Consider the following 22004-nt stretch of genomic DNA (forward strand, 5'->3'; position numbering starts at 1 on the left):
AATACATAAAATCTTTTTTTTTTTTTTAAAGATTTTAAAGAGCTTGAAAGCTCAAGCTTCAGATTTGTACACTATTCAGGAATTGGCCTGAGGTCATGTGACCTGCTTTGGTACACTCCTTCCCGGTTTGCTTTTTTTTTTCTTATTTTTTTTTTTTTTTTTATTTTAAGTAGTACACCCAACCCGGGGCTTGAACTCTCAACCCTGAGATCAAGGGATGAATGGTCTTGACGACTAACCCAGCCAGGCACCCCTCCAGATTCACTTTTTTTAAAAAAAGATTTTATTTATTAATTTGAGAGAGAGCACAAGCAGTGGGAGTGGGGTGGGGAAGAAGCAGGCCTCCCCATGGAGCAGAGAGCCCAACACGGGGCTTGATCCCAGGACCTGAGATCATGACCTGAGCCAAAGGCAGACGTTTAACCAACTGAGCTGCCTCCAGGTTCACTTTCAAGGCAGCATTACCATTAGCAGTGTTCCTCTGTAAGGCTCATTCTTGTTTTCCCTTTTTCCAGATTACCACCCATAGTTCGAGGAGGGGCCATCGACAGATACTGGCCCACTGCTGATGGTCGCCTGGTTGAGTATGACATAGATGAAGTGGTGTATGATGAAGATTCACCTTATCAGAACATTAAAATTCTACACTCGAAGCAGTTTGGAAACATTCTCATCCTTAGTGGGGATGTTAGTAAGTATTCCATCCCTACCCCAAACACATGGCAAAGTGACCGTGTTTTTTAGATTGTGGTGCTTTCCTGACAAATACCACCATTATGGATTTGTCCTAGTTTGTCCTTGGCAGTGCTGTTTTTTTGAAAGGAATATTTATGTCCTATTAACCTGTGGATTGTCTGGGCTTTCTTGTTTTCTTTCGTTTATTGATTTTTAAAAGATTTTATTTTATTTATTTGAAAGATAGAGAATGCGTGAGCAAGGGGAGGGGCAGAGGGACAGAGGAAGCAGACACTGCTCGGGGCAGAGCTGGACCTGAACCTGGGGCTCTAACCTACGACCCTGAGATCATGACCTGAGCTAGCCGAATACGTAATCAACTAAGCCACCCAGACGCCCCAGGCTTTGATGTTTTATAGCAGAACCATGAAAACTTTGTCTTGATAACTCCTTTTTCTTAGTATTCTTAGTGTTGAGTATTTAGATTATACGTATATAAAGAAAATATGATTGCTTATTTTTTTAATCTTTTTGTTACAGAAAATTTCAAACCTAAGTAGACAAAATAGTATGATGAACCCATGTGTCCTCGCTATTGAGTGCTAACAATTAGCAACTCCTGACCAGTTTTGTTTCCCCTAAACCCTGGTTTACTTTCTCCCTCTCTTATTATTTGGAACAACTCTTAGATGTCATATTTCATGTAATAAAAGATGTAATTGTTTTTAATTAGCATATCAGAACATTCTTAAGACTGAATTTTTTTCCCCCACTGACCAAGGTATCTGTATGTAATATATTGTATTGGGTGTCAGATGAGTAGGGTTGATGAAAAGTCCACAATCAAAAAAGAAAAAAAAAAAGTACCTCTTCTGCACATGGTTACAGTTTTTGAAGATTGAAAATGAAAAAAAAAATTGCCTTTTAGACTAGATTCCAGCACTTTCTAGTGTGATGAGTCCAGTTACAGTGTGGGTTTGGGTAGAATAACCATTTTGTACCTGTTTTTCCTCCCTAGATCTGGCGGAGAGTGATTTGGCATATACCCAGGCCATCATGGGCAGTGGAAAAGAAGATTACAGTGGCAAAGATGTACTGATTCTCGGGGGTGGAGATGGGGGCATATTATGTGAAATAGTCAAACTGAAACCAAAGATGGTCACTATGGTAGAGATATCCTTTGTTTGGAGATCAAGTTCAATTGGGTTCTTACATTTTCTTCCTCCTTCTTTGTCTTAAGACTCCAGTTAACTGTTATGAGGCAAATGCGTTATAAATACTGCCTTGAACAAACATTTCCATTTAGTAGCAATAGCCTTTTTAAAAATTAAAAAAATTTTTTAATGGAGTTCAATTTGCCAACATTTAACATAACACCCAGTGCTCATCCCACCAAGTGCCTTCCTCAGTGCCCGTCACCCAGTCACCCCAACCACCCCAACCCCCTGCCCACCTCCCCTTCCACTACCCCTTGTTCATTTCCCAGAGTTAGGTGTCTCTCATGTTTTGTCACCCTCACCGATATTTTCACTCATTTTCTCTCCTTTCCCTTTATTCCCTTTCACTAATTTTTATATTCCCCAAATGAATGAGACCATATAATGTTTGTTCTTCTCCTATTGACTTATTTCACTCAGCATAATATCCTCCAGTTCCATCCACGTCGAAGCCAGTGGTGGGTATTTGTTGTTTCTAATGGCTGAGGAATATTCCATTGTATACATAGACCACAGCTTCTTTATCCATTCATCTTTCGATGGACACTGAGGCTCCTTCCACAGTTTGGCTAACCAATAGCCTTTTTATGTGGCTACAAACAAAGCAGCAGAGATGATGTAGTTGAGAAAAAGAGAAAGCAACCTTGGTATTGTGTCTACTGCTTAGCACTTTCTGAAAGGTCTTCATGAGAAGAGAAAATTTAGTTCTTTTTGAGTGACCTTGGTATAAAAATGAAATCATGGTCTCATTCTTTTTTTTTTTTTGTAGTAAATCTGATATCCACATTAGTGTTGTAAACTTTGTCTTACCTTTATTTTTTTTAAGATTTCATTTTACTTTATTAAGATTTTATTTATTGGGGATCCCTGGGTGGCTCAGTGGTTTAGCACCTGCCTTTGTCCTGGGGCATGATCCTGGAGTCCCAGGATCGAGTCCCACATCGGGCTCCCTGCATGGAGCCTGCTTCTCCCTCTGCCTGTGTCTCTGCCTCTCTCTGTGTGTCTTTCATGAATAAATAAATAAAATCTTTAAAAAATTTATTTACTTATTTATTTATTAGAGTGTGCACACAGGGAGGGGCATAGGGAGAGGCAGAGAGAGAATCTCAGGCAGACTGCATGGAGAGCCGAATACAGGGGATGCTCTCACAACCCTGAGATCATGACCTGAGTTGAAATCAAGAGTTGGACACTTAACCGACTAAGCCACCCCGGTGCCCTTACTTTTTCTTTAAAATATTATTATTTCGGAATTCTTTAGTAGATCCAAATTCAGGATAAATTTCTCCTTGACTTGTTTGAACATCGACCAAATGGTGATTGATGGATGTAAGAAATACATGCGGAAAACATGTGGTGACGTCTTAGACAATCTTAAAGGAGACTGCTATCAGGTAATTATGTTTTCTGGATAACATTTTTAAGTCAACTAATAATATGTTATTGACTTGAATTACACCTTCCTAAACAGCTTTAAGTATAATTGGTTAAAAAGGTAAATCCTCTTCCAGGGAAGGAAATTTTTTCTCTCTTATGTTAGAAGGTGGGAGAGTACCCCCCATACTAAGAAGGTACTTTGTGACCCTAAATCAAAGTAGGCCATTCCATAGGTTTACACAGAGTTTTATTCAGGGACACTGACAGGATTGGGCAGAGAATGATCCATGGCAGCTGTGTAGTTATTCTCTGCAAAGTACAGACTATAGCCCACAGGTTTTATGGAGCGAAAGGACAGGAAGAAAGGGCATGGAACCAATAAAAAAAATACAAAAAAAAGAAAGGGCATGGTAGTGAGATCATACAGTTCCCATGTACCTCAGAGGGTAGGCATGCACCTAATTGACCTTTAATCAAGCTAACCTTTAATTAGATTTTATGGCACTACCTGTGCATCAGGAAGGGGAAAGGCTGTTATCTCTAAGAGATTCATGGGAAGCCAAAACCCATCCCAGCCTTCCTTGGCAGGCATTTCTGAGGTATGGATATTAATCTCCAAGGTGCTGGAACATGTAGTTCCAAGATAAGAGGGGCAGCGATGGACTTCGTATTATCAGCACCCTTAACCTTCTGCTCTTCTGGTTCTTTGCTGAGACTCCTATAATAAAAGAGTAACAAAAGCAGAAGTTGATTGACATATATACGTCGTGTATACTTGGGAGAGACCCAGAGCTGAGTAACTCAGAGGTAGCTTTAGAATTTAGGTTTAAATATCATCTTAATAGGGAAAGGGGTCATAGGTGCCTTGGGGAGTGAGTGACTTGTAGGAAAGATAATGGGCCCCTGCAAGACTGGATGGGGTAGGTACAATATTTGTGACTAAGTTTGGATGGTGATATCCATCTCCTGTCCCGTGATAAATAAAGGTCAACCTTCCCTTGTAGAATCCCCTAGAGAGGGGATTTCCCCCAATTCAGTTTTATTTCGGAGGATCTATGTTTAGGCAGATGAAAGGGAGAGTCCAGAGAAATCTGCTTTTTGCATTTGTTGTTTTTCAAGTGCCCACAGCTCAAGATAATCAGTATACCAAAGTGCCATATTTTGAGGTGGCATATTCTGCTGCACTTCAGACTCTCTGTGTGAGTTCTGTGAATGTCTAAACAGTTGCTTCTTGCTGAGCAAATTAGTTTCTCTCCTAAATTGTACTGTACTTGCAAGTTGATCAATTACTAGTTTGTAGGATATGTTTTGTATTGTATTTTGAGCGTGCATGTGTTCAGTGCTCATACCTATACTACTTATTAGAGCAATATAACATACATTTTATTTGAACAGGATCTTAAATGTGTGTCTCAAAAAAAAGGTATCTGTCTCCAGATTTTTTTTTTAAATTTTTTTAAAAAAATTTATTTATTCATGAGAGACACACAGAGAGAGAGAGGCAGGGACACAGGCAGAGGGAGAAGCAGGCTCCATGCAGGGAGCCTGATGTGGGGACTCGATCCCGGGACTCCAGGATCATGCCCTGGGCTTGAAGGCAGGCGCCAAACTGCTGAGCCGCTCGGGGATCCCCTGTCTTCAGATTTATAAACCGTTTAGACGAGTTCCTTAATTTATTGATCTGTAAATTGCTTAACCCTACCCCATCTTGCCTAATGTATTTGCATCCAAATTTGATCTCGTGGTGCATACAAGTTAATTTTTTAAGCAGAGAGAGTTCTTTCTATATTGAAATGTAGGTGTGATTGTTTTGTGGGCAAAAGGGGAAGGAGGATACACACACACACACACACACACACACACACATATGTGTGTATATATTTCACATGTACTGTTTGAGAGTTTTAAGAAGGGACAGAGGGTTAAGTTAATCAGAGCATGACAGATTTGTTTAACATGGAGCTAAAAGTTACCATTGTTGTCAAATAATGTTTGCATTGTTAGCCAGACTCTCTGCTTAAGGTGTTTTAACCTGTCATCCTCAAACCTGTACCAAGTGGCTATTATTTCTATGTTATAGCTAAAGAAGATGAAACTTAACAGAGTTTAAAAGACAGTTAATTCAAGGTTGTAGGGTAACTTTAGAAGAGTAATTCAGTCAGATTCCTGTCTCCCTGGCTCCTTCTGTTAACTCCCTTGTATGAATTCAGAAAAACAATTTAAGCATAAATAGAAACACAAACCCAAACCTGCAGTAAGGTGGAGTTGTAGGTTGTTATAATTAGAGGCTGAATGTATGTGGGATGATTTACTAATGGCTTTAGAAGACAACTCTTGACTTGCAAGTCTGTCTGAAAGCAGAGCACCAAAGGCAGGTGGTGACTTTGACAATTGGACATTTCAGGGAATGGAAAAGTAGTATTTTATTTGAAGTGGTTCTGCTTTTGAGGAAGTTGGATGCCTGAATGCACCTGCCTACCCCTCCTGTCTTCTTGCTGGATTAGAACAACCATTAAGGGAAGCCTGGAAAATTCTTCTGAGGTTGAGGGTTTTCTGAGTCCTCTCAAGGGGTTGGGGGTTGCTAGTCTGGGGATAACAACAGGCAAGCCCCTTAGCCATTAAAATACTACCATTAAAAATACACCAGCTCTTTGTAAATGTTTATTTTTATTTTTTAAAATTTAACTATTCATGAGAGACACAGAGAGAGACATAGGCAGAGGGAGAAGCAGGCTCCGCGTGGGGAGCCCGATGTGGGACTTGATCCCAGGACCCCACCTGAGCCAAAGGCTCAACTGCTGAGCCACCCAGGTGCCCCTTTGCAAATGTTTATTACTTGGAAAACACATAATTACTCCATTAGTCTTTTATTTTTATTTTTTAATTAAAAAATTTTTTTAAAGATTTATTTTTTATTTATTCATAAGGGACATACACACACAGAGAGAGGGAGAGAGAGAGAGAGAGAGAGAGAGGGGCAGAGACGTAAGCAGCGAGAGAAGCAGGCTCCATGCAGGAAGCCCAATGTGGGGCTCGATCCTTGGACTCCAGGATTATGGTACTCTATTCTTGGACTCCAGGATCACACCCTGGGCGTGAAGGCAGACGCTCAACTGCTGACCACGCAGCCGTCCCCTGTTAATCATTTTTAGAAAATAGAAAATGTTCCAAAGCACTCCCCATTCCTTTTATAATGGTGGAGTAACCTTCATGCTAAAATCCTTAAGGTAGTACAAAAAGGAAACCTAAAGATTGGTTTTGAGGAGTGTATAAGATTTTCAAGTAAAAGAGTAAATTAAATCTAGCGGTTCATTTAAAATAACTCCATTAGGCCCAAGAAAGATTTAGTTCAGAAACATAAAAATGGGAATCTTAAGAAACCTGTCACATGATTCATTATTAAATGAATTATTTTAAAATATTAACAGATGACAAAGCATTTGGGGGATATTTAGCAGTCATTCTTAATAAAGTCTTTTATCTTAATAAAGATAAAACTGCAATAGAAGGGAGACTACCCAAACATAACAAACTATCAAATTTAATGTTAATGTAAAATGGTGAGATACAGAAGGCATTTCCAGTAAAACTGGAAGTAAAGTGAAGATGCTTATTGTTACCTTTATTCAACATTGTTTTTTTAAGATTTTATTTAGTTATTCATGAGAGACACTGAGAGGGAGAGGCAGAGACACAGGCAGAGGGAGAAGCAGGCTCCATGCAGGGAGCCCCATGTGGGACTTGATCCCAGAACTCCAGGATCACGTCCTGAGCCGAAGGCAGACCCTCAACTGCTGAGCCACCCAGGCGTCCATCAACATTGTTTTTGAGGTATTAGCTAATGCAGTAAGGTAGGAGAATGAAAACAGTATAAATATAGAAAGAATCATTATTTGCAGATGATACGAGTGCTTTGAAAATCTAGGAAACTCATCTAGAAAATTAGTTGAGTTAATGAGAATTTGGTAAAGTGATTGGGCAATCCAAAAATTTTTTTTTAAGCTATGTTAAATGCAAAAAAGTTTGAATAGAAATTAGAGGTAGAGAGTGGGCTGGAGAGCCTATTCAGAATAATCAATTTTTTTTAAATTTGTAATTTTAATTCTAGAGTAGTTAACGAGTATTATATTAGTTTCAGATGTATAATATAGTGATTCAGCGATTCTCTGCATTGCTCAGTGCTCATCACGATAAGTGTACTCCTAATCCCCATCACCTATTTCCCCCATCCCCCTGCCCACCTTCCCTCTGTAACCATCTGATCAATATAATTAAGAGTGGTTTTTGGTTTGTCTCTTCTTTTGTTTGCTCATTTGTTTCTTAAATTCCACATATGAGTGAAATCATATGGCATTTGTCTTTCTCTCACTGACGTTTCACTTAGCATAATACACTGTAGCTCCATCCATGTCATTACAAGTGGCAAGATTTTGTTCTTTTTTATGGCTGAATAAAATCCCATTGTGTATATATATATATATATACACACCCCCCCCCACTTTTTTATCCATTCATCAATTGATGGACCCTTGGGCTGCTTTCATATCTTGGCTCTTGTAAATAATGCTGCCATAAACGTTGGGGTGCACGTATCCCTTTGAATTAATAATGTTCTTGTATTCTTTGGGTAAATATCCAGTAGTGCAATTGCTGGGTCATAGGGTAGTTCTTTTTTTTTTTTTTTAACTTTTTGAGGAACTTCCATACTGTTTTCCATAGTGGCTGCCCCCATTTGCATTCCCACCAATAGTGCAAGAGGGTTCCCTTTTCTCCACATCCTCACCAACACGTGTTGTTTCTTGTGTTGTTAATTTTAGCCATTCTGACAGGTGTCAGGCGATACCTCACTGTAGCTTTGATTTGCATTTCCCTGAGGATGAGTGAGGTTGAGCATCTTTTCAAGTATCTGTCCGCCATCTAGATGTCTTTGGAAAAATGTCTGTTTATATCTTCTGGCCATTTTTAAGTTGGATTGTTTGTATTTTGGGTGTTGAGTTGTGTAAGTTCTTTATATATTTTGGATCCTAACCTTTTATCAACTATGTCATTTGTAAATATCTTCTCCCATTTCATAGGTTGTCTTTTAGTTTTGTTGATTGATTGTGTCCTTTGCTGTGCAGGAGCTTTTTATTTTTTATTATTTTTTTAAAAAGATGCATTTCATATTTAATTAATTTATTATTTTTAAATATTTTATTTATTTATTCATAGAGACAGAGAGAGAGAGAGAGAGAGAGAGGGGCAGAGATACAGGCAAAGGGAGAAGCAGGGTCCACGCAGAGAGCCTGACGTGGGACTCGATCCAGGGTCTCCAGGATCATGCCCCTGGCTGCAGGCAGCGCTAAACCACTGCACCACTGGGGCTGCCCAGGAGCTTTTTATTTTGATGTCCCAGTAGTTTATTTTTGCTTTTATTTCCCTTGCCTCAGGAGACCTATCTAGAGAAAGGTTGCTATGACTAATGTTAGAGGTTACTGCCTGTGCTCTCTCCTACGATTTTTATGGTTTCAGGTTTCACAGTTAGGACTTATGACCAATTGTTAAATACCTGGGAATATATTTAAATAAGAATGGTATTGTGGTACTCGGTAAGAATTATGTCAAGATTTTCTTGAAAGACCATAACTGAAGTTGGAATATATGGAGAGAGATGTTATATTTTTAAGATGAGAATACCAGAACAATGTCTGTAACTTCCTAATTACAAGTAGTTCTAATCAGAATCCAAAAGTTTTTAGAATTAGATCAAATGATTTTTGAGTTCATTTGTATTAATACCTAAGAACAGCCAAAAAAATAAATTAAAAATCATACTGCTGGGAGATTTTCCTGTTGTTTATCATTTACTATTAAAGCATAGTAACTAAATAGTGTGGTGTTGACACAGGAATGGATAAAAGGAATGGCACAGAGACTTTGAACATGTCTGAGTATATATTCATACTAGTAATAGATGGCCTAAGCTATATTTCAGTTTGCTTGGGAAAAGGAGATTTAGTTGATTTCATAGGCCATGCCAACACAATGGGCTGTCCATTCCCATGAGAACAAAGTTAACATGACCCTGGAAGCCATAGAAAAGTTAATCTCAGATGCCTTAAGCTCTGGATACAAAAACTTAATACATTGAGGGAAATTTAGCATATTTAACTTTGGAGTTAGGAAACCTTTTAAAAGAAAGACAAACCCAGAAACCATAACAACAACCTAATCCCATAAATGAAGCTGGGAAAACTGGTAACAAACACGACAGGGATTTAATCCCTTTAATAATATAAAGAGCCCCTACAATTTAAAATTTAAAAATTAAGATAATTAAATGGAAAAAATGTAAAGGGCATGAACTGGTATTTCTCAGAAGACGAAAATTAAATATCCTATAAACTTCTAACAAGATGCTCACCCCTTTTAGTGGCCCAGCAAGTTCATGTGAAGACATTAGCGAGGGACCTGTCACAATAGAAGAGGGACAACGTCCAGTGTTGGGGAGGATGCAAGGAAATAGGTGCTTGCATGCATAGCTAGTTGGGGCATGAGTTACTATCCAAACTATAAAAACTAAAATCTACATCCCTTTTGTATCAGCAACCTAGTGTTTGAATGTCTGCCTTACAGTCAGGCATCTATACAAGGAGGTTAAAGAGTAGTTTTTTATGGAATGATAAAATATAAAAAAAAAAAATCAGGGGATCCCTGGGTGGCTTGGTGGTTTAGCACCTGCCTTCGGCCCAGGGCCTGATCCTGGAGTTCCGGGATTGGGTCCCGCGTCGGACTCCTTCCATAGAGCCTGCTTCTCCCTCTGCCTGTGTCTCTGCTTCTCTCTCATGAATAAATAAAATCTTAAAAAAAATCATTATCCCCCCCAAAAATCTACGATGACACCGAACAGTGTTAGATGAAAATTTTCAAGTTCAGAATATGTGTGATCCTAGTTCTAAAAAGAACAGCATGCGTGTTTATCTGAGAACATGTGTTGGTAAGAGTGTATACGAGCATAGGAGAAAACTGAGCATATCACACAGGATTGATTAGTGTCTTCTAGATCTTCGAATGGTTGTACTTAGATGATACATTAAGTGAAGCAAGTTATAAAACCTTAGGGCTATAAGATCGAGTTCTTAAAATTGTGACTGAGGATCTGTGTAAGAACATTCATAGGAAAAATCCTGGAATGGGCTATTTTAGGGAATTTTGGCAAACGACTTCTGACTTCTATGAATTTTTCATGAGTATGTATTTTGTAACTAGAAAAATATAAGGCAAGGAGAGTAACTCCTCTGTTAGTTCAGGATGTTACCTACAGCCAGATGGGTCCCCAGCCTATGGCTTCAATACTTAAAAGATAAGGCAAGCCCCAAACTTACTTCCTTGTACAGTTGACCCTTGAACAACATGGGGGTTAGGGATGCTGACCCCTACACGCAGAAATTTGCACATAACTTTTTAAAAAAATTTTTTTTAGATTTTATTTATTTATTCATGAGAGAAGCAGAGACACGGCAGAGGGAGAAGCAGGCCCCATGCAGGGAGCCCGATGTGGGACTCGATCCTGAGACCCCCCAGGGGTCATGCCCTGGGCCGAAGGCAGTGCTTAATGGCTGAGCCACCTGGGCTGCCCTGCACATAACTTTTGACTCCCCCCAAACTTTACTTATAACATTCTGTTGACTGGAGGTGTTACCAAGAACATAGTCAACACGTTTTGTATGTTATATGTATTATATACTATATTCCTACAATAAAGTAAGCTAGAGAAAATGTGATTAAGAAAATCATAAGGAAGAGAAAATATTTTTACAATATTATATGGTATTAGGGGAAAAAAACCTGCAAATAAGTGGACCCAGACAGTTCAAACCGATGTTGTTCAAGGATAACTGTTTATTGTAAAGGATCTGTTCGAGAATTCCAGCTCTTAACTGCTGTACTCATTAATAATTGTGATTGTGGGAGTTGGTATTCTTTTACATAATTGTATTACCAACAGTATTCAAAGTGGTAAAAAAAATCTTGAAAAACTGTAGGTTAGGGGCAGCCCGGGTGGCTCAGCGGTTTAGCGCCTGCCTTCAGCCCAGAGTGTGATCCTGGAGTCCCAGGATCGAGTCCCACATCAGGCTCACTGCATGGAGCCTGCTTCTCCCTCTGCCTTGTGTCTCTGCCTCTCTCTCTCTCTCTCTCTCTCTCTCTCTCATGAATAAATAATCTTTAAAAAAAAAAAGAAAGAAAAACTGTAGGTTAATAGTTTGAGGTGAGATGTAAAAAATCAATAGACCATGTAGTCATTAAGTGGCATAAAAAGAAAATCTAAAAGTAGAAGAAAATATAGATAGTAGTAGGAGAGGCAGTATAGATTCAAGGGTGAACTTGGCTTTCATATAGATCTAGGTGTACTTCTTGGCTCCATTTCCTATTGGGTACCTTTGGGCAAGCTACGTAACCCTTCTCCTTTCCTCCCCCCCTTCTCCCTCTCACTCTGTCTCCCAAGAGTATGGGATGCTTCATGAATTTGTCTCTCATCCTTGTGCAGAGGCCATGCTAATCTTTCTGTATCCTTCCAATTTTAGTATGTGTGCTGCTGAAGCGAACACTACATATCCTTTCCCTCTCTCTCTCTATCTCTTTTGGAGGGGCAGAGGGAGAAGAAGAGAGAGGGGAGAGAAGAGAATCTTAAATAGGCTCCACTCCTCACCCAGCACAGAGCCCAAGTAGGGCTCCATCCCACAACCCTGAGATCATGACCTGAGCCAAAATCAAGAGTCAGGTGCTTAGCCAACTGAGCCACCCAGGCGCCCCTTTGTAACCCCTCTTAATTTTTCCCATTTTAAACTGTGGATAATAATAGTACCTGTAGATGTGTTGCTTAGATTAAATCAGAAGGCAGACAAAGCATATAGTAGGCACTGATTTGTTGCTGTTATAGGCATGGATGGAAGTCATTTTTGTTCATGTGGCAGGTGCTGTGGATCCCAGCAGCAGTTTGCATTTTCCTCCCTCCTCTAGAAGGGTGTATATGCTTCCACAGGAGCCAGCTTACACGCATCTATTCCTCTTTTTTGAAGGTTCTAATAGAAGACTGTATTCCAGTACTGAAGAGGTACGCCAAAGAAGGGAGAGAGTTTGATTATGTGATTAATGATTTGACAGCTGTTCCAATCTCCACGTCTCCAGAAGAAGGTAGATTCTGTTTTTTTTTTTCTTTTATAACCAACATGTTAAAATGAAAATGATTTTTTTGGGCGCACCTTGTGAGAATGGAAGGCTCTTAGAGATTGTCTCCTTAATAAGTTCCTTCATGTTTTCAAGGGTGGTTCAACTGAGGCCCACAGTGGAAGGATGGCTGGGTTTCTGTCACCAAATGAGTAAATTTACTCAGTCATTTGAGAGAAATATTAAATAAAATGACGCATAATCACATCATTGAGAAATTAGCTTGTTTGGTAATTTATTTCTATTCTGTGATTTTTAACTTGTCATGGGACAAACTGGTGACCTTTCTAAGCAACACTAGAAACAGTTCCCCATTCTCAAAACACACACTCCAAACCGCTGCCTGCTCGGCGTTTTGGTGTTAGTGTTCTTTCTATAACTTTGCCTTCCTGCTGAGTTTGCAAACTGAGTCCCCACGTGATGACCCTTGCTGTTTGTCTCGGGATGTCACTACTTCCCCCTTAAAGCTGTTATTTTTCAGATTTCCACTTCTGCCTTTCTGTCAAATCATTACTGGTATCGTGAAAGCAGTGCTCAGCACATGGATATTTGCTTTTGATCATGCTTAAGTCTGTGCACGTGTGTGCAGGACACCCAAAAATGACAGCAAATTTTCACGAATGAGCTCTTGAATATTTCTTAAGCTCTTGGCTGTTTCTTTTTTTGGTATTGTTGAATATTAATGTGGATATTTGACTTTTTTTTTTTGATATTTGACTTTAGATGTTGTTTCTGATGCAAGCAAACCCATGTTTGTATAACATACATTTTTCTTTTTAACATCCAGATTCCACATGGGAGTTTCTCAGACTGATTCTTGACCTCTCAATGAAAGTACTGAAACAGGATGGGAAATATTTTACACAGGTAGACTGCTTAACTGTTTCTTCCCAAAACTCTCCATAAGAATTTTATATTTGAAATTTGCATGCATTTTATTGGAATTTATCTCTTAAGGATAGAACATTGTAACTGAATTATGTTCTTTCAAACAGTAGGTTATAAATAGCTGACCTGTCATCTTGTGGGAATTAATGAGTTCTGTTGTGTCCTTTTATTGTGCAGTGTCCTCACTCACTGACCTGGGGCTGTGGCTGTATTATGATGTACTGCCACCAGATGGAGACACAGATCGTGATATTTTTGTTTGGCTTTGTTTTTTAAAATTTTCCCTCTCATCCTCTAGGAGATTCTTCACTGGAAAGCCGATTTATCAACATAACTTTCATAAATTGCTTTGACTGTAGTATGAGCTCCTACCACCAGATGGAAGCAAATTGTTTTTTTTCCTCCTTCTCTATGGGATTCTTAAATTGAAAAAAAAAAAAGTTTAAAATTTGTATCTGTTATATAAAAAATATACATATAACCTACTAAAGCCCTGAAGAAAATTCTGAAAATGACCACAAAAGGAGCTAAATGATGATCTGAGTCACTTTATTGCTACAACAATCCCTTGATTCATTAGCAGAAGATAAGCACTTACTTAGGTAGTACTGCACTATGGTCCCTATAATTCTTATTAAGTGCTTTCGGGAGATCTCCCCCACCCCTTTAAAAAGCATTAGTATATTTAAATGTCAAAAACTAATAGAGAGGTCTTAACTTTATTCTCCCAAGGAGGCATTTTAATGCAGGCCTGGGGCAGTTGATGGGATCTGAGATTAATAATGCTGAAAACAACTTGGCAACTGTCAGACACCTTGAATTAGTCTTCAGCCCATCCCATTTTCTTCCCCTTCCCTTCCCCATGGTGATTAATCCTAGACCTTGCCCTTGGTGAAAGTATTGGGAACTTCAAGGGAAACAGATGACTATATGAATGGATTTTTTGGCCTGATGTTTAGAAATGAAATTTTTTTAACACATTCTAGGCTTGACTCTTAAAGCAGGGGTCTGCAAACTATGGGCCAGATCTCTCCTACTGCTTTTTTTGATAAGGTTTTCTTGCCAGACAGCCACACACATTCGCGACATTTTACCTTTGGCTTCTCTAATGCTCTAGGTGCCCACTGATTGGTTGGGATGGGGACTGTGATCTGTATGCCTAAACTCTTCATTCTGGTCCTTTACAGATGGAGTTTGCAGACCCATGATTTATAGGAAGTCCACCATGAAACCTGCTTAAGGTTGTCTTACTTTTGTGAGAACAAACCAAATTCAATGAGTTAGGTTTTTTTCATGAGTGGCTATTTCTCAAGCCGAGCATATGGCTAGAATTTGGTTCTTAGGTTTCTGTAAATAGAACTCTCCAGCAGCTTAAGTTGGGGAAGAATGGGAGGTTCTGGGATTTTTCACCAAAAGAGACTGAAAACCGTTCGGGGCCACTGTAGGCAGCGTGGCACAGAACAGGCAGACTTAGGAAGGAAGTGTGACTGTTCTCTTTTGTTGTGTTTGCCTGCTAGACTGCTGTCTTGGGGAGCTGGTATCGTAGGATGGGGGGCTAATACAAGTGCTTGCTGAGCAGGTCACCACAGCTGGTTTGTAGATACTAATGATCCAGGCTTTGATAATTTGCCATTACCAACCAACTTTTAGGAAAAATCACGCCCAGGGCTGTTCAAAAGATACATTAGGATAGGTTTCCTGTCCCTGCATTCATTACAGTTGGAAACACAGGGCAAGCTCCTTTACGATACTCTGGGATCATATGGTACTTTTGGTGGTTGAATGTGTCACATGGTGCAATCCATGTGGAGTAAGAGTGTAGAAGGCCTTAGAAGAGGCAGTAGTTGAGTCAAGAGCACAGGGTGGTTTGATTCAGGATATGCTGATTTGTCATGATGTATGTTTTAAATTTTTTAAAGTTTTTTAAAGATTTATTTATTTTAGAGAGAAAGTACATGTGTGCGCCCACGTGCATGACTTGAGGGGAGGGGTAGAGGGAGACTCTCCACTGAGCCTGGAGCCCAACCTGGGGCTCGCCCACAGCCCACGAGATCATGACCTGAGCTGAAATCAAGAGTCCGACACTTAACCGACTGAACCACTCAGGCACCCCCGTAGTCCTTTTTAAAACTGCCATGTGATAATGTTCAGGAGATACTCTTGATTCACACCTACCTCCCCTTCCCAGAGCATGTAGCTCAGAACTGAAGTGTCCAGATGGGATGAAAATGTTGTTTGACCTGTTACTTGGTGACAGACAAAACCTGAATGTCCTGCCTCAAATCGCTTGCATCACAGTAGCAAGTTCTTGATGTCACTAGTATGACTGTGACTGCACGAACACAGCCTAGTTACTGCACCACAAAGCTGGGGAGGTGTAGGGAACGCTGTGCTGTGGAGCGGGTGGGAATTGAGTGGCTCTGGTGGGCCAGGGCGGGGGGTGGTGGGGGTTGAATCCAGGGAAGATTTGCTTTCAAGAGACTGGAAGAGACAGGTCCTGGGACTTTACCTCCCTCACTTGTCTTCCCCACTCCCCATTAAGATAAACCCTGAAGGTCTTTTGATATAAAATTATGTATGTGGCATTCGCATAAGTTATGCAAAATACCACCACCCCTCACTTGAGAAGTGGACAGTTAACTAGTACCTTCGCTTGACACATCAACATTCCTTCCTAATCCCTGTCCACCTTCCAGAAGGTAGCCTATCTTTACTGTAACTCTTTTTTATTCCTGTTTTTCTCTCATTTCCTCTTGCTCTCCTCTTCTCTCTTGTAAACTCTGTGCCTAATGTGGGGCTCAAACTTATGACTCCAAGATCAAGAGTCACACACTCCTGACTGAGCCAGCTAGGTACCCCCATGTACTTTTCTTCCTTTTTTTTCTGTTAAAGATTTTATTTATTTATTTGATAGAGTGAGAGAACACAAGCAGGGTGAGCAGCAAAGGGAGAGGGAGAAGCAGGCTCCTGATGCAGGGCTCGATCCCAGGACCCTGAGATCATAACCTGAGCCAAAGGCAGACATTTAACCAACTGAGCCACCCAGACACCCCTCCACCCTGTACTTTTCTTTGTAGATGTTTTACATGTGTAATTTCTTAAATCATTATATTTTGTAGTTTGCTTTAACTTGATAAGAATGGTGTTGTTAAGGATGTATTCTTCTGGACCTGTTAATTTTTTTTACATTACAGAATTCATAACCTGCTAACTTAAATTTGAAAAAAAAAACAAGGGTGCCTGGATGGCTCAGGCAGTTAAGTGTCTGATTCTTTTTTTTTTTTTTTAAGATTTATTTATTTCATTAGAGCATGATCAGGAGCAGCAGAGGGGGAGAGGGAGAGAATCTCAAGCAGACCCTCTGCTGAGCATGGAGCCTGAAGCAAGGCTTCACCTCATGACCATGAGAATATTACCTGAGTTGAAACCCAAGAGTCAGACACTTAACCGACGGAGCCGCCCAGGTGCCCCATGCGTCAGACTCTTGATTTTGGCTTAGGTCGATCTCCACATTGGGCTGTATGCGGGGTATAGAGCCTACTGGGGATTCTCTCTCTCCATGTCCCCCTCTGTGCTCTCTTAAATAAATAATAATAAAAGATAAGAACAATACAGAATTCTATAAAAAGTGTCACCTACCCACAGCTAACACGGGGCAAAGAAAACTTTCTAGAGCCTAACTACTGAACTGGGATTTACCTCTTAGGATGGCACGCCTCCCCACCCCCTCCAACATTACTCACTTCTCATCCTTTTTTTTTTTTTTTTTTTTAACTCCCTTCTCATCCTTAAGAGATGTTTAACTCTCTGCTCTTGGGTTTTTGTTCTGCATCTCCAATATGTCTTTTCTTCCTTTTTTTTGGGCGGGGGGTCCATTGAGGCATTTTATTTGCATCTATGTATTACATCCCTAGAAAAAGGAATCACAGGATTTTCCCTCTTGTGTATTTTTGTATTGCTTCTTCATGGTCCATGATGCCAGCTAAGGTTGTCAGCACAGTGAAACCAAACTGGTGGAGGGGGAGCCATTTTTCTAGATCTTTCAGTTGTACATCAGATCTGGGGCTGATCATTCTGCATACACTTGTTTTACCTGCCTGTGAGGTTCACAGTAATTTTCCCAGCTCTGTGATCATCAGTGATTTCAGATTCACCAATGTAACCACGCTTCATCATCACAGTTAGAAATCGGACATTGACTTTGGAGCATGGCTTGTTAAGTACCTGGCATTTGCCTCTCTTTTCGGCATTGTTAATGTTCTTGAGAGCATCTGCCAGGACATTGATGTGCACCATTATGGCAGCAGAGACAGATCCAATATGTCTTTCTTAAGAAAAAAAAATGTATTTCCATTTAAAAACACAGGAAAGTAAAGTAAAATGTATCACATTACTTTTTTTGGGTAGGTCTCCATTTCTGGTGAGGTTTTTTTCCTTTCTTTTTTTAAACTACTTTTTGACGGTGCTGGGGAAGAACAAATTGAAACTTTCCTATTTCCTTACCACATTCTTACTAAGGACATCCTCCCATATGCCCTCAATAAAGAGAATGCAGTGTCAATTTTAAGATGGCAAGAAAAGCCATTGAACTGTGCACCTAGGTGGCATTTCCATTCTATAGCTTCCCCAGTGGTGATGTGTTCTAAAAACATCCAGGCAGTGTTTTCTATTTGTGAATCTAAAATTACACATGTGGTGTTTATATACTCTCACAGTGAACTTAATGTTGAAACCAAATTATATACTGGTGAAGGGCACTTTGGCCAAATCCCACTGCAGGACCCTAGATGATGGGTTACTAAACCGGCTGGCACTGAAGGACGACGTCATGCTGAGCAAATGTGCTAAGTTAAAACCACTGAGGGCAGCTCTCAGAATAGTTCTTTTTGCCCACTTGCCTGTAGCTGATTGGTTGATTTCGAAATATCCTTCTTGGGGATGCTTACATCACAGGATGCCTTGCCTTCATTTGTAAGTGATTTTCATTTTACATTGTACTTACCTATTCTAAGGCACAGTGATAGTGAAGAAGAAATAGAATCAGCACATATACTCAGTAATCTTCAGAATGTTAAGAACTTCAGAGGTTAAAAGGAAATAGGTGGTATTAAGTACCCATTTTGAAAAGCCCTTGGGGGAAAATTGTGCTAATATGATAAGCCCTACCCCAGACCTACCGAACAAAATCACTTGTGATTCATACACACATTAACGATTAAGCACTGCTCTAGGGGTGCCTGGCTGGCTCAATCAGTGGAACGCAGAAAGTGGCACTCTTAATCTTGGGGATGTGAATTCAAACCCCACGTTGGGTGTAGATATTGCTTTCAAAAAAACAAACAGCAGCACTGCTGTAGTACCATGCAGATACTATATCCACAGCTCTACCCTGTTCTTGGCCAGCATTTGATTCATCCTTTTTTTCCTCCGCGGTCACAGAGAAGCTCACTCTTTATCCTTGATGGTCCAGAAGTGGAAACTCCCTGTAACCCCCAGCCGACTTCACTGTGTCTCCTTGATCACAGATTAGAACAATGAAGTCAGGAGAAAATGATAAGGAGTCGAATTTCAGGATAGCCTTAGCACATATATTCTGAGTAAACTTTTGTCCTCTTCGGCCTTAAAATCACATATTTGGGGGAAAGCATGGAGATGGGAATATAGTTCTGTGTCATTGTTTCAGATTCTTAGGGAGGTTGTAGTTTTAAGCCATTCTGGAAATGGAAAACATGACCATTCTGATGCTTCATTCTCAACACTGTTGTGACAACTGGGCAAACATTTTGAATGTGTATGAATCTTTGCTCATTGCAATGGTGTTGATACAGTGACTTTGTTACTAGTGAGACATTGGTCTTCCTGCTTTCTGTTGCTTCATACTCTGAAGAGTTTGAAATGGCTTGGTAAATGAGGTAGAAGGATAATGAGCTAATGGATCTGTAAGTAGAACTGAATGCAGTTTGTCAAAGTACAGAAGCCTTATCTTCAGAGATGAACTTTTTCATCTAATGCTAAAATTGGTTTCATTTATTAGAGACCTTCCCATGAGCAGGGGCCCTCAGTAAGACTCAAGAATCCCATTGTTTGCTTTTCTCTCTTTGATTTAGGGTAACTGTGTGAATTTGACGGAAGCCTTGTCGCTCTATGAAGAACAGCTTGGGCGCCTGTATTGTCCTGTGGAATTCTCAAAGGAGATCGTCTGTGTTCCCTCATACTTGGAATTGTATCCTTGAACCATAACACTTTATTGTCAGATCAGAAGACCCAAGTAAATCCCATGCCCGTTCAACATTTGAAATCCAATAATAAATGGGATTAGCTCTGTACTATATAAATAAGGCCACAGTATTCAGTCGTGGCCGCACGTTGGCATTCCCCAAAACTTTGAAATAGTGCTGCTTCCTGGGTCCCACCCTCCGATTCTGGGGTGTGGCTTACCGCAGCCTCCCTAGGTGGTTCCGCTGATTAAGTGCTATTGGTTGTCAAAGGCTAGCCCCAGAACTGCAGCATCCCCTGGGAAGAAGTTAGGGTGCAGATTCTCAGGCCCCGCCCAGGAGAGGCTGGAGGGAAGTCCTGCTGAGCCGTCTTCACCAGCCGGCCAGGAGCCTGACGTACATATATAGCTTCTTCGGAAGCCCTAGTCGGGGAAGCACCACTTGAGCTGTAGCAGGCAAAAAGAATGAATATGCTCATGTTATTTTATTTTTTTACACTGAAAAAGTACTCAAATTTTTAATAAGATTTTGAAAAATAGGGTTCTAGAGACTAATATCTCAATGTAACAGAAATATACTTAATTGTGTATCACTTTATTTACAAACTACTACCACATTCTTCTTTTTTTTTTTGCTGGAGTTTTATTTTATTTAAAAAAAATTTTTTATTGGAGTTCAATTTGCCAACATATAGAATAACACCCAGTGCTCATCCTGCCAAGTGCCCCCCTCAGTGCCCATCACCCAGTCACCCTAACCCCCCTGCCCACTTCCCCTTCCACTACCCCTAGTTCGTTTCCCAGAGTTAGGTGACTCATGTTTTGTCACTCATTTTACTTTTATATTGAAATTCTCCCACTTTAATATTAGCTTCTACACTTCACCTGATCCTGGCTTGTACTAGAAACCACGAGCCAAAAATAATGCCGGGGATTGCAAAGTTAATAACGTTGGTCTTCTTTGTTAGTTCCCCTTTGTAAAGTGAGTCCTGAGAAAAACCAGAATGAGAGTATTATCGTTGGAAATTTAAGATGCCGTTCTTCCTAAAAGGCAGACTCTAGTCTCCAGATAAAAGCTTCCTTATCTGAGGTGGCCGAGTCCAGTTTCCTGTCACAGCAGTCTTCGTTGCTGTCTAGGATCCTGTGACTGCTCCTTGCCCACGAGCCCTGGCAGCCTGTGGCAGAGACTCAAGCCCTAAGAAACCCCCTAGGTCCTGGGAAGGAGGGGAGCAGTCTGTGGGGTGGCCGCTTTCTTCCATGGCCTGTGGGGATCCTTGACCTCTCTCCCTCTCCCAACGGTCTCCTTTTGGAGCACTTCTTACAGTCAGATCTGTTTATATACTGAGAGATTGTAGAAACTCTCAGTCCCTCCATCCTTCTACCTTTTCTCCTCTTTCTCCCTACCTCTCCTTTTCCCCCCTCCCCAATCTCTCCTCCCTCCCACTCTTCCTTGTCATATTCATTCCCTAAAACATCTAAAGACTTAGGAAGCAGTAGCATCACCCAAGGGAATATTTGTATGCCTTTAGCTTTTTCTCCACTTGGCTCCCTTCTCCCTTCCAGTGTCCTCCCGGTCACAGAGGGGAGGAGTCCAGGTGGTCAAGTGGCCATGTTTTAAGAGGCCTTAATTGCCATCACCTCAGTGCTTCAATCCATGAAGCTTTCAATCCATCTTCCAATTAGTAGGTTAGCAAACAAATTTTAAGTGCTGTCTGTTCTTCCTTGAATTGCCTGCTCTTATTCCTTGACTCCCTGTCCAGGTGGGTATTTTACACTGTTTGGAAGAAAGCTAAACCTTGAAGACCAATCTCTCCTAATCATGTGTGCTGCAAATAGCCTTCCTGACCTTCATATGCTGTACATGACATCGAAATGAGTCAGGCAATTGATTGTGAATTCCTTCAAGTTTTCTTTTTTTAATTATTATTTTTAATTTAAACAAAACAAATGGAAAATGTATATTTTGATGCGCTGGGGTGTTAATTTTTTTGAAAGTCAGCTGAAGGATGATTAGACAGCACAGCGAAGGCTGCTAAATGCACTGAACCCCTAGAATGTGATTTTTGTTACTTTTCTGTGTGTGTGTGTGGGCTTTTTTGTTTTGTTTCAGTAGACTTCAAATTCGGTTGTTTGGAGGAATGAACATCATTGTTTTATTCTGGAGGGAAGTTCTTTGATGGTGTTTCTTTCCCAAAAAAATTGACCTAGATATTAAAATTTGGTGCTTATAAGAAAGAGTTAAGAAAAAATGAATAGCAATGCTTCGATTAAAATTATAAATGAGAAATTTCATGTGTTTGTTGTTTTATTTCAGCCAGGTCCCCGTTTTCTCACTGTTGATCTCACAGAACAAAAGTGTCTCCTGGTCTCATTTATCTCTTTATAACAGGATGGCCTTAGGGCCTTTTTTGAACAGTAGTAATGAC

At 40.3% G+C, this 22004-nt stretch overlaps 1 protein-coding gene and 1 non-coding gene across 2 annotated transcripts in view; one reads left to right on the forward strand and one right to left on the reverse strand.

Annotated features, from left to right (window-relative positions):
* Positions 1-21865, forward strand: part of SMS (spermine synthase) — a 53758-nt gene extending 31893 nt beyond the window's left edge. Inside the window, exons 5-11 of the mRNA XM_041741737.1 lie at positions 516-691; positions 1694-1848; positions 3197-3286; positions 12329-12443; positions 13264-13343; positions 19472-19587; positions 21339-21865. Coding sequence (XP_041597671.1) covers positions 516-691; positions 1694-1848; positions 3197-3286; positions 12329-12443; positions 13264-13343; positions 19472-19587; positions 21339-21378 — 772 coding nt within the window. The 3' untranslated portion in view covers positions 21379-21865. The remainder of the gene's footprint in view (positions 1-515; positions 692-1693; positions 1849-3196; positions 3287-12328; positions 12444-13263; positions 13344-19471; positions 19588-21338) is intronic.
* On the reverse strand, positions 11752-11857 carry LOC121483648. The gene has a single exon (XR_005985776.1). It is a non-coding gene; the product is annotated as a U6 spliceosomal RNA (small nuclear RNA).
* Positions 21866-22004: the final 139 nt, after the last annotated feature.

This window comes from Vulpes lagopus, chromosome X (assembly GCF_018345385.1).
Source record: "Vulpes lagopus strain Blue_001 chromosome X, ASM1834538v1, whole genome shotgun sequence".
NCBI lineage: Eukaryota > Metazoa > Chordata > Mammalia > Carnivora > Canidae > Vulpes > Vulpes lagopus.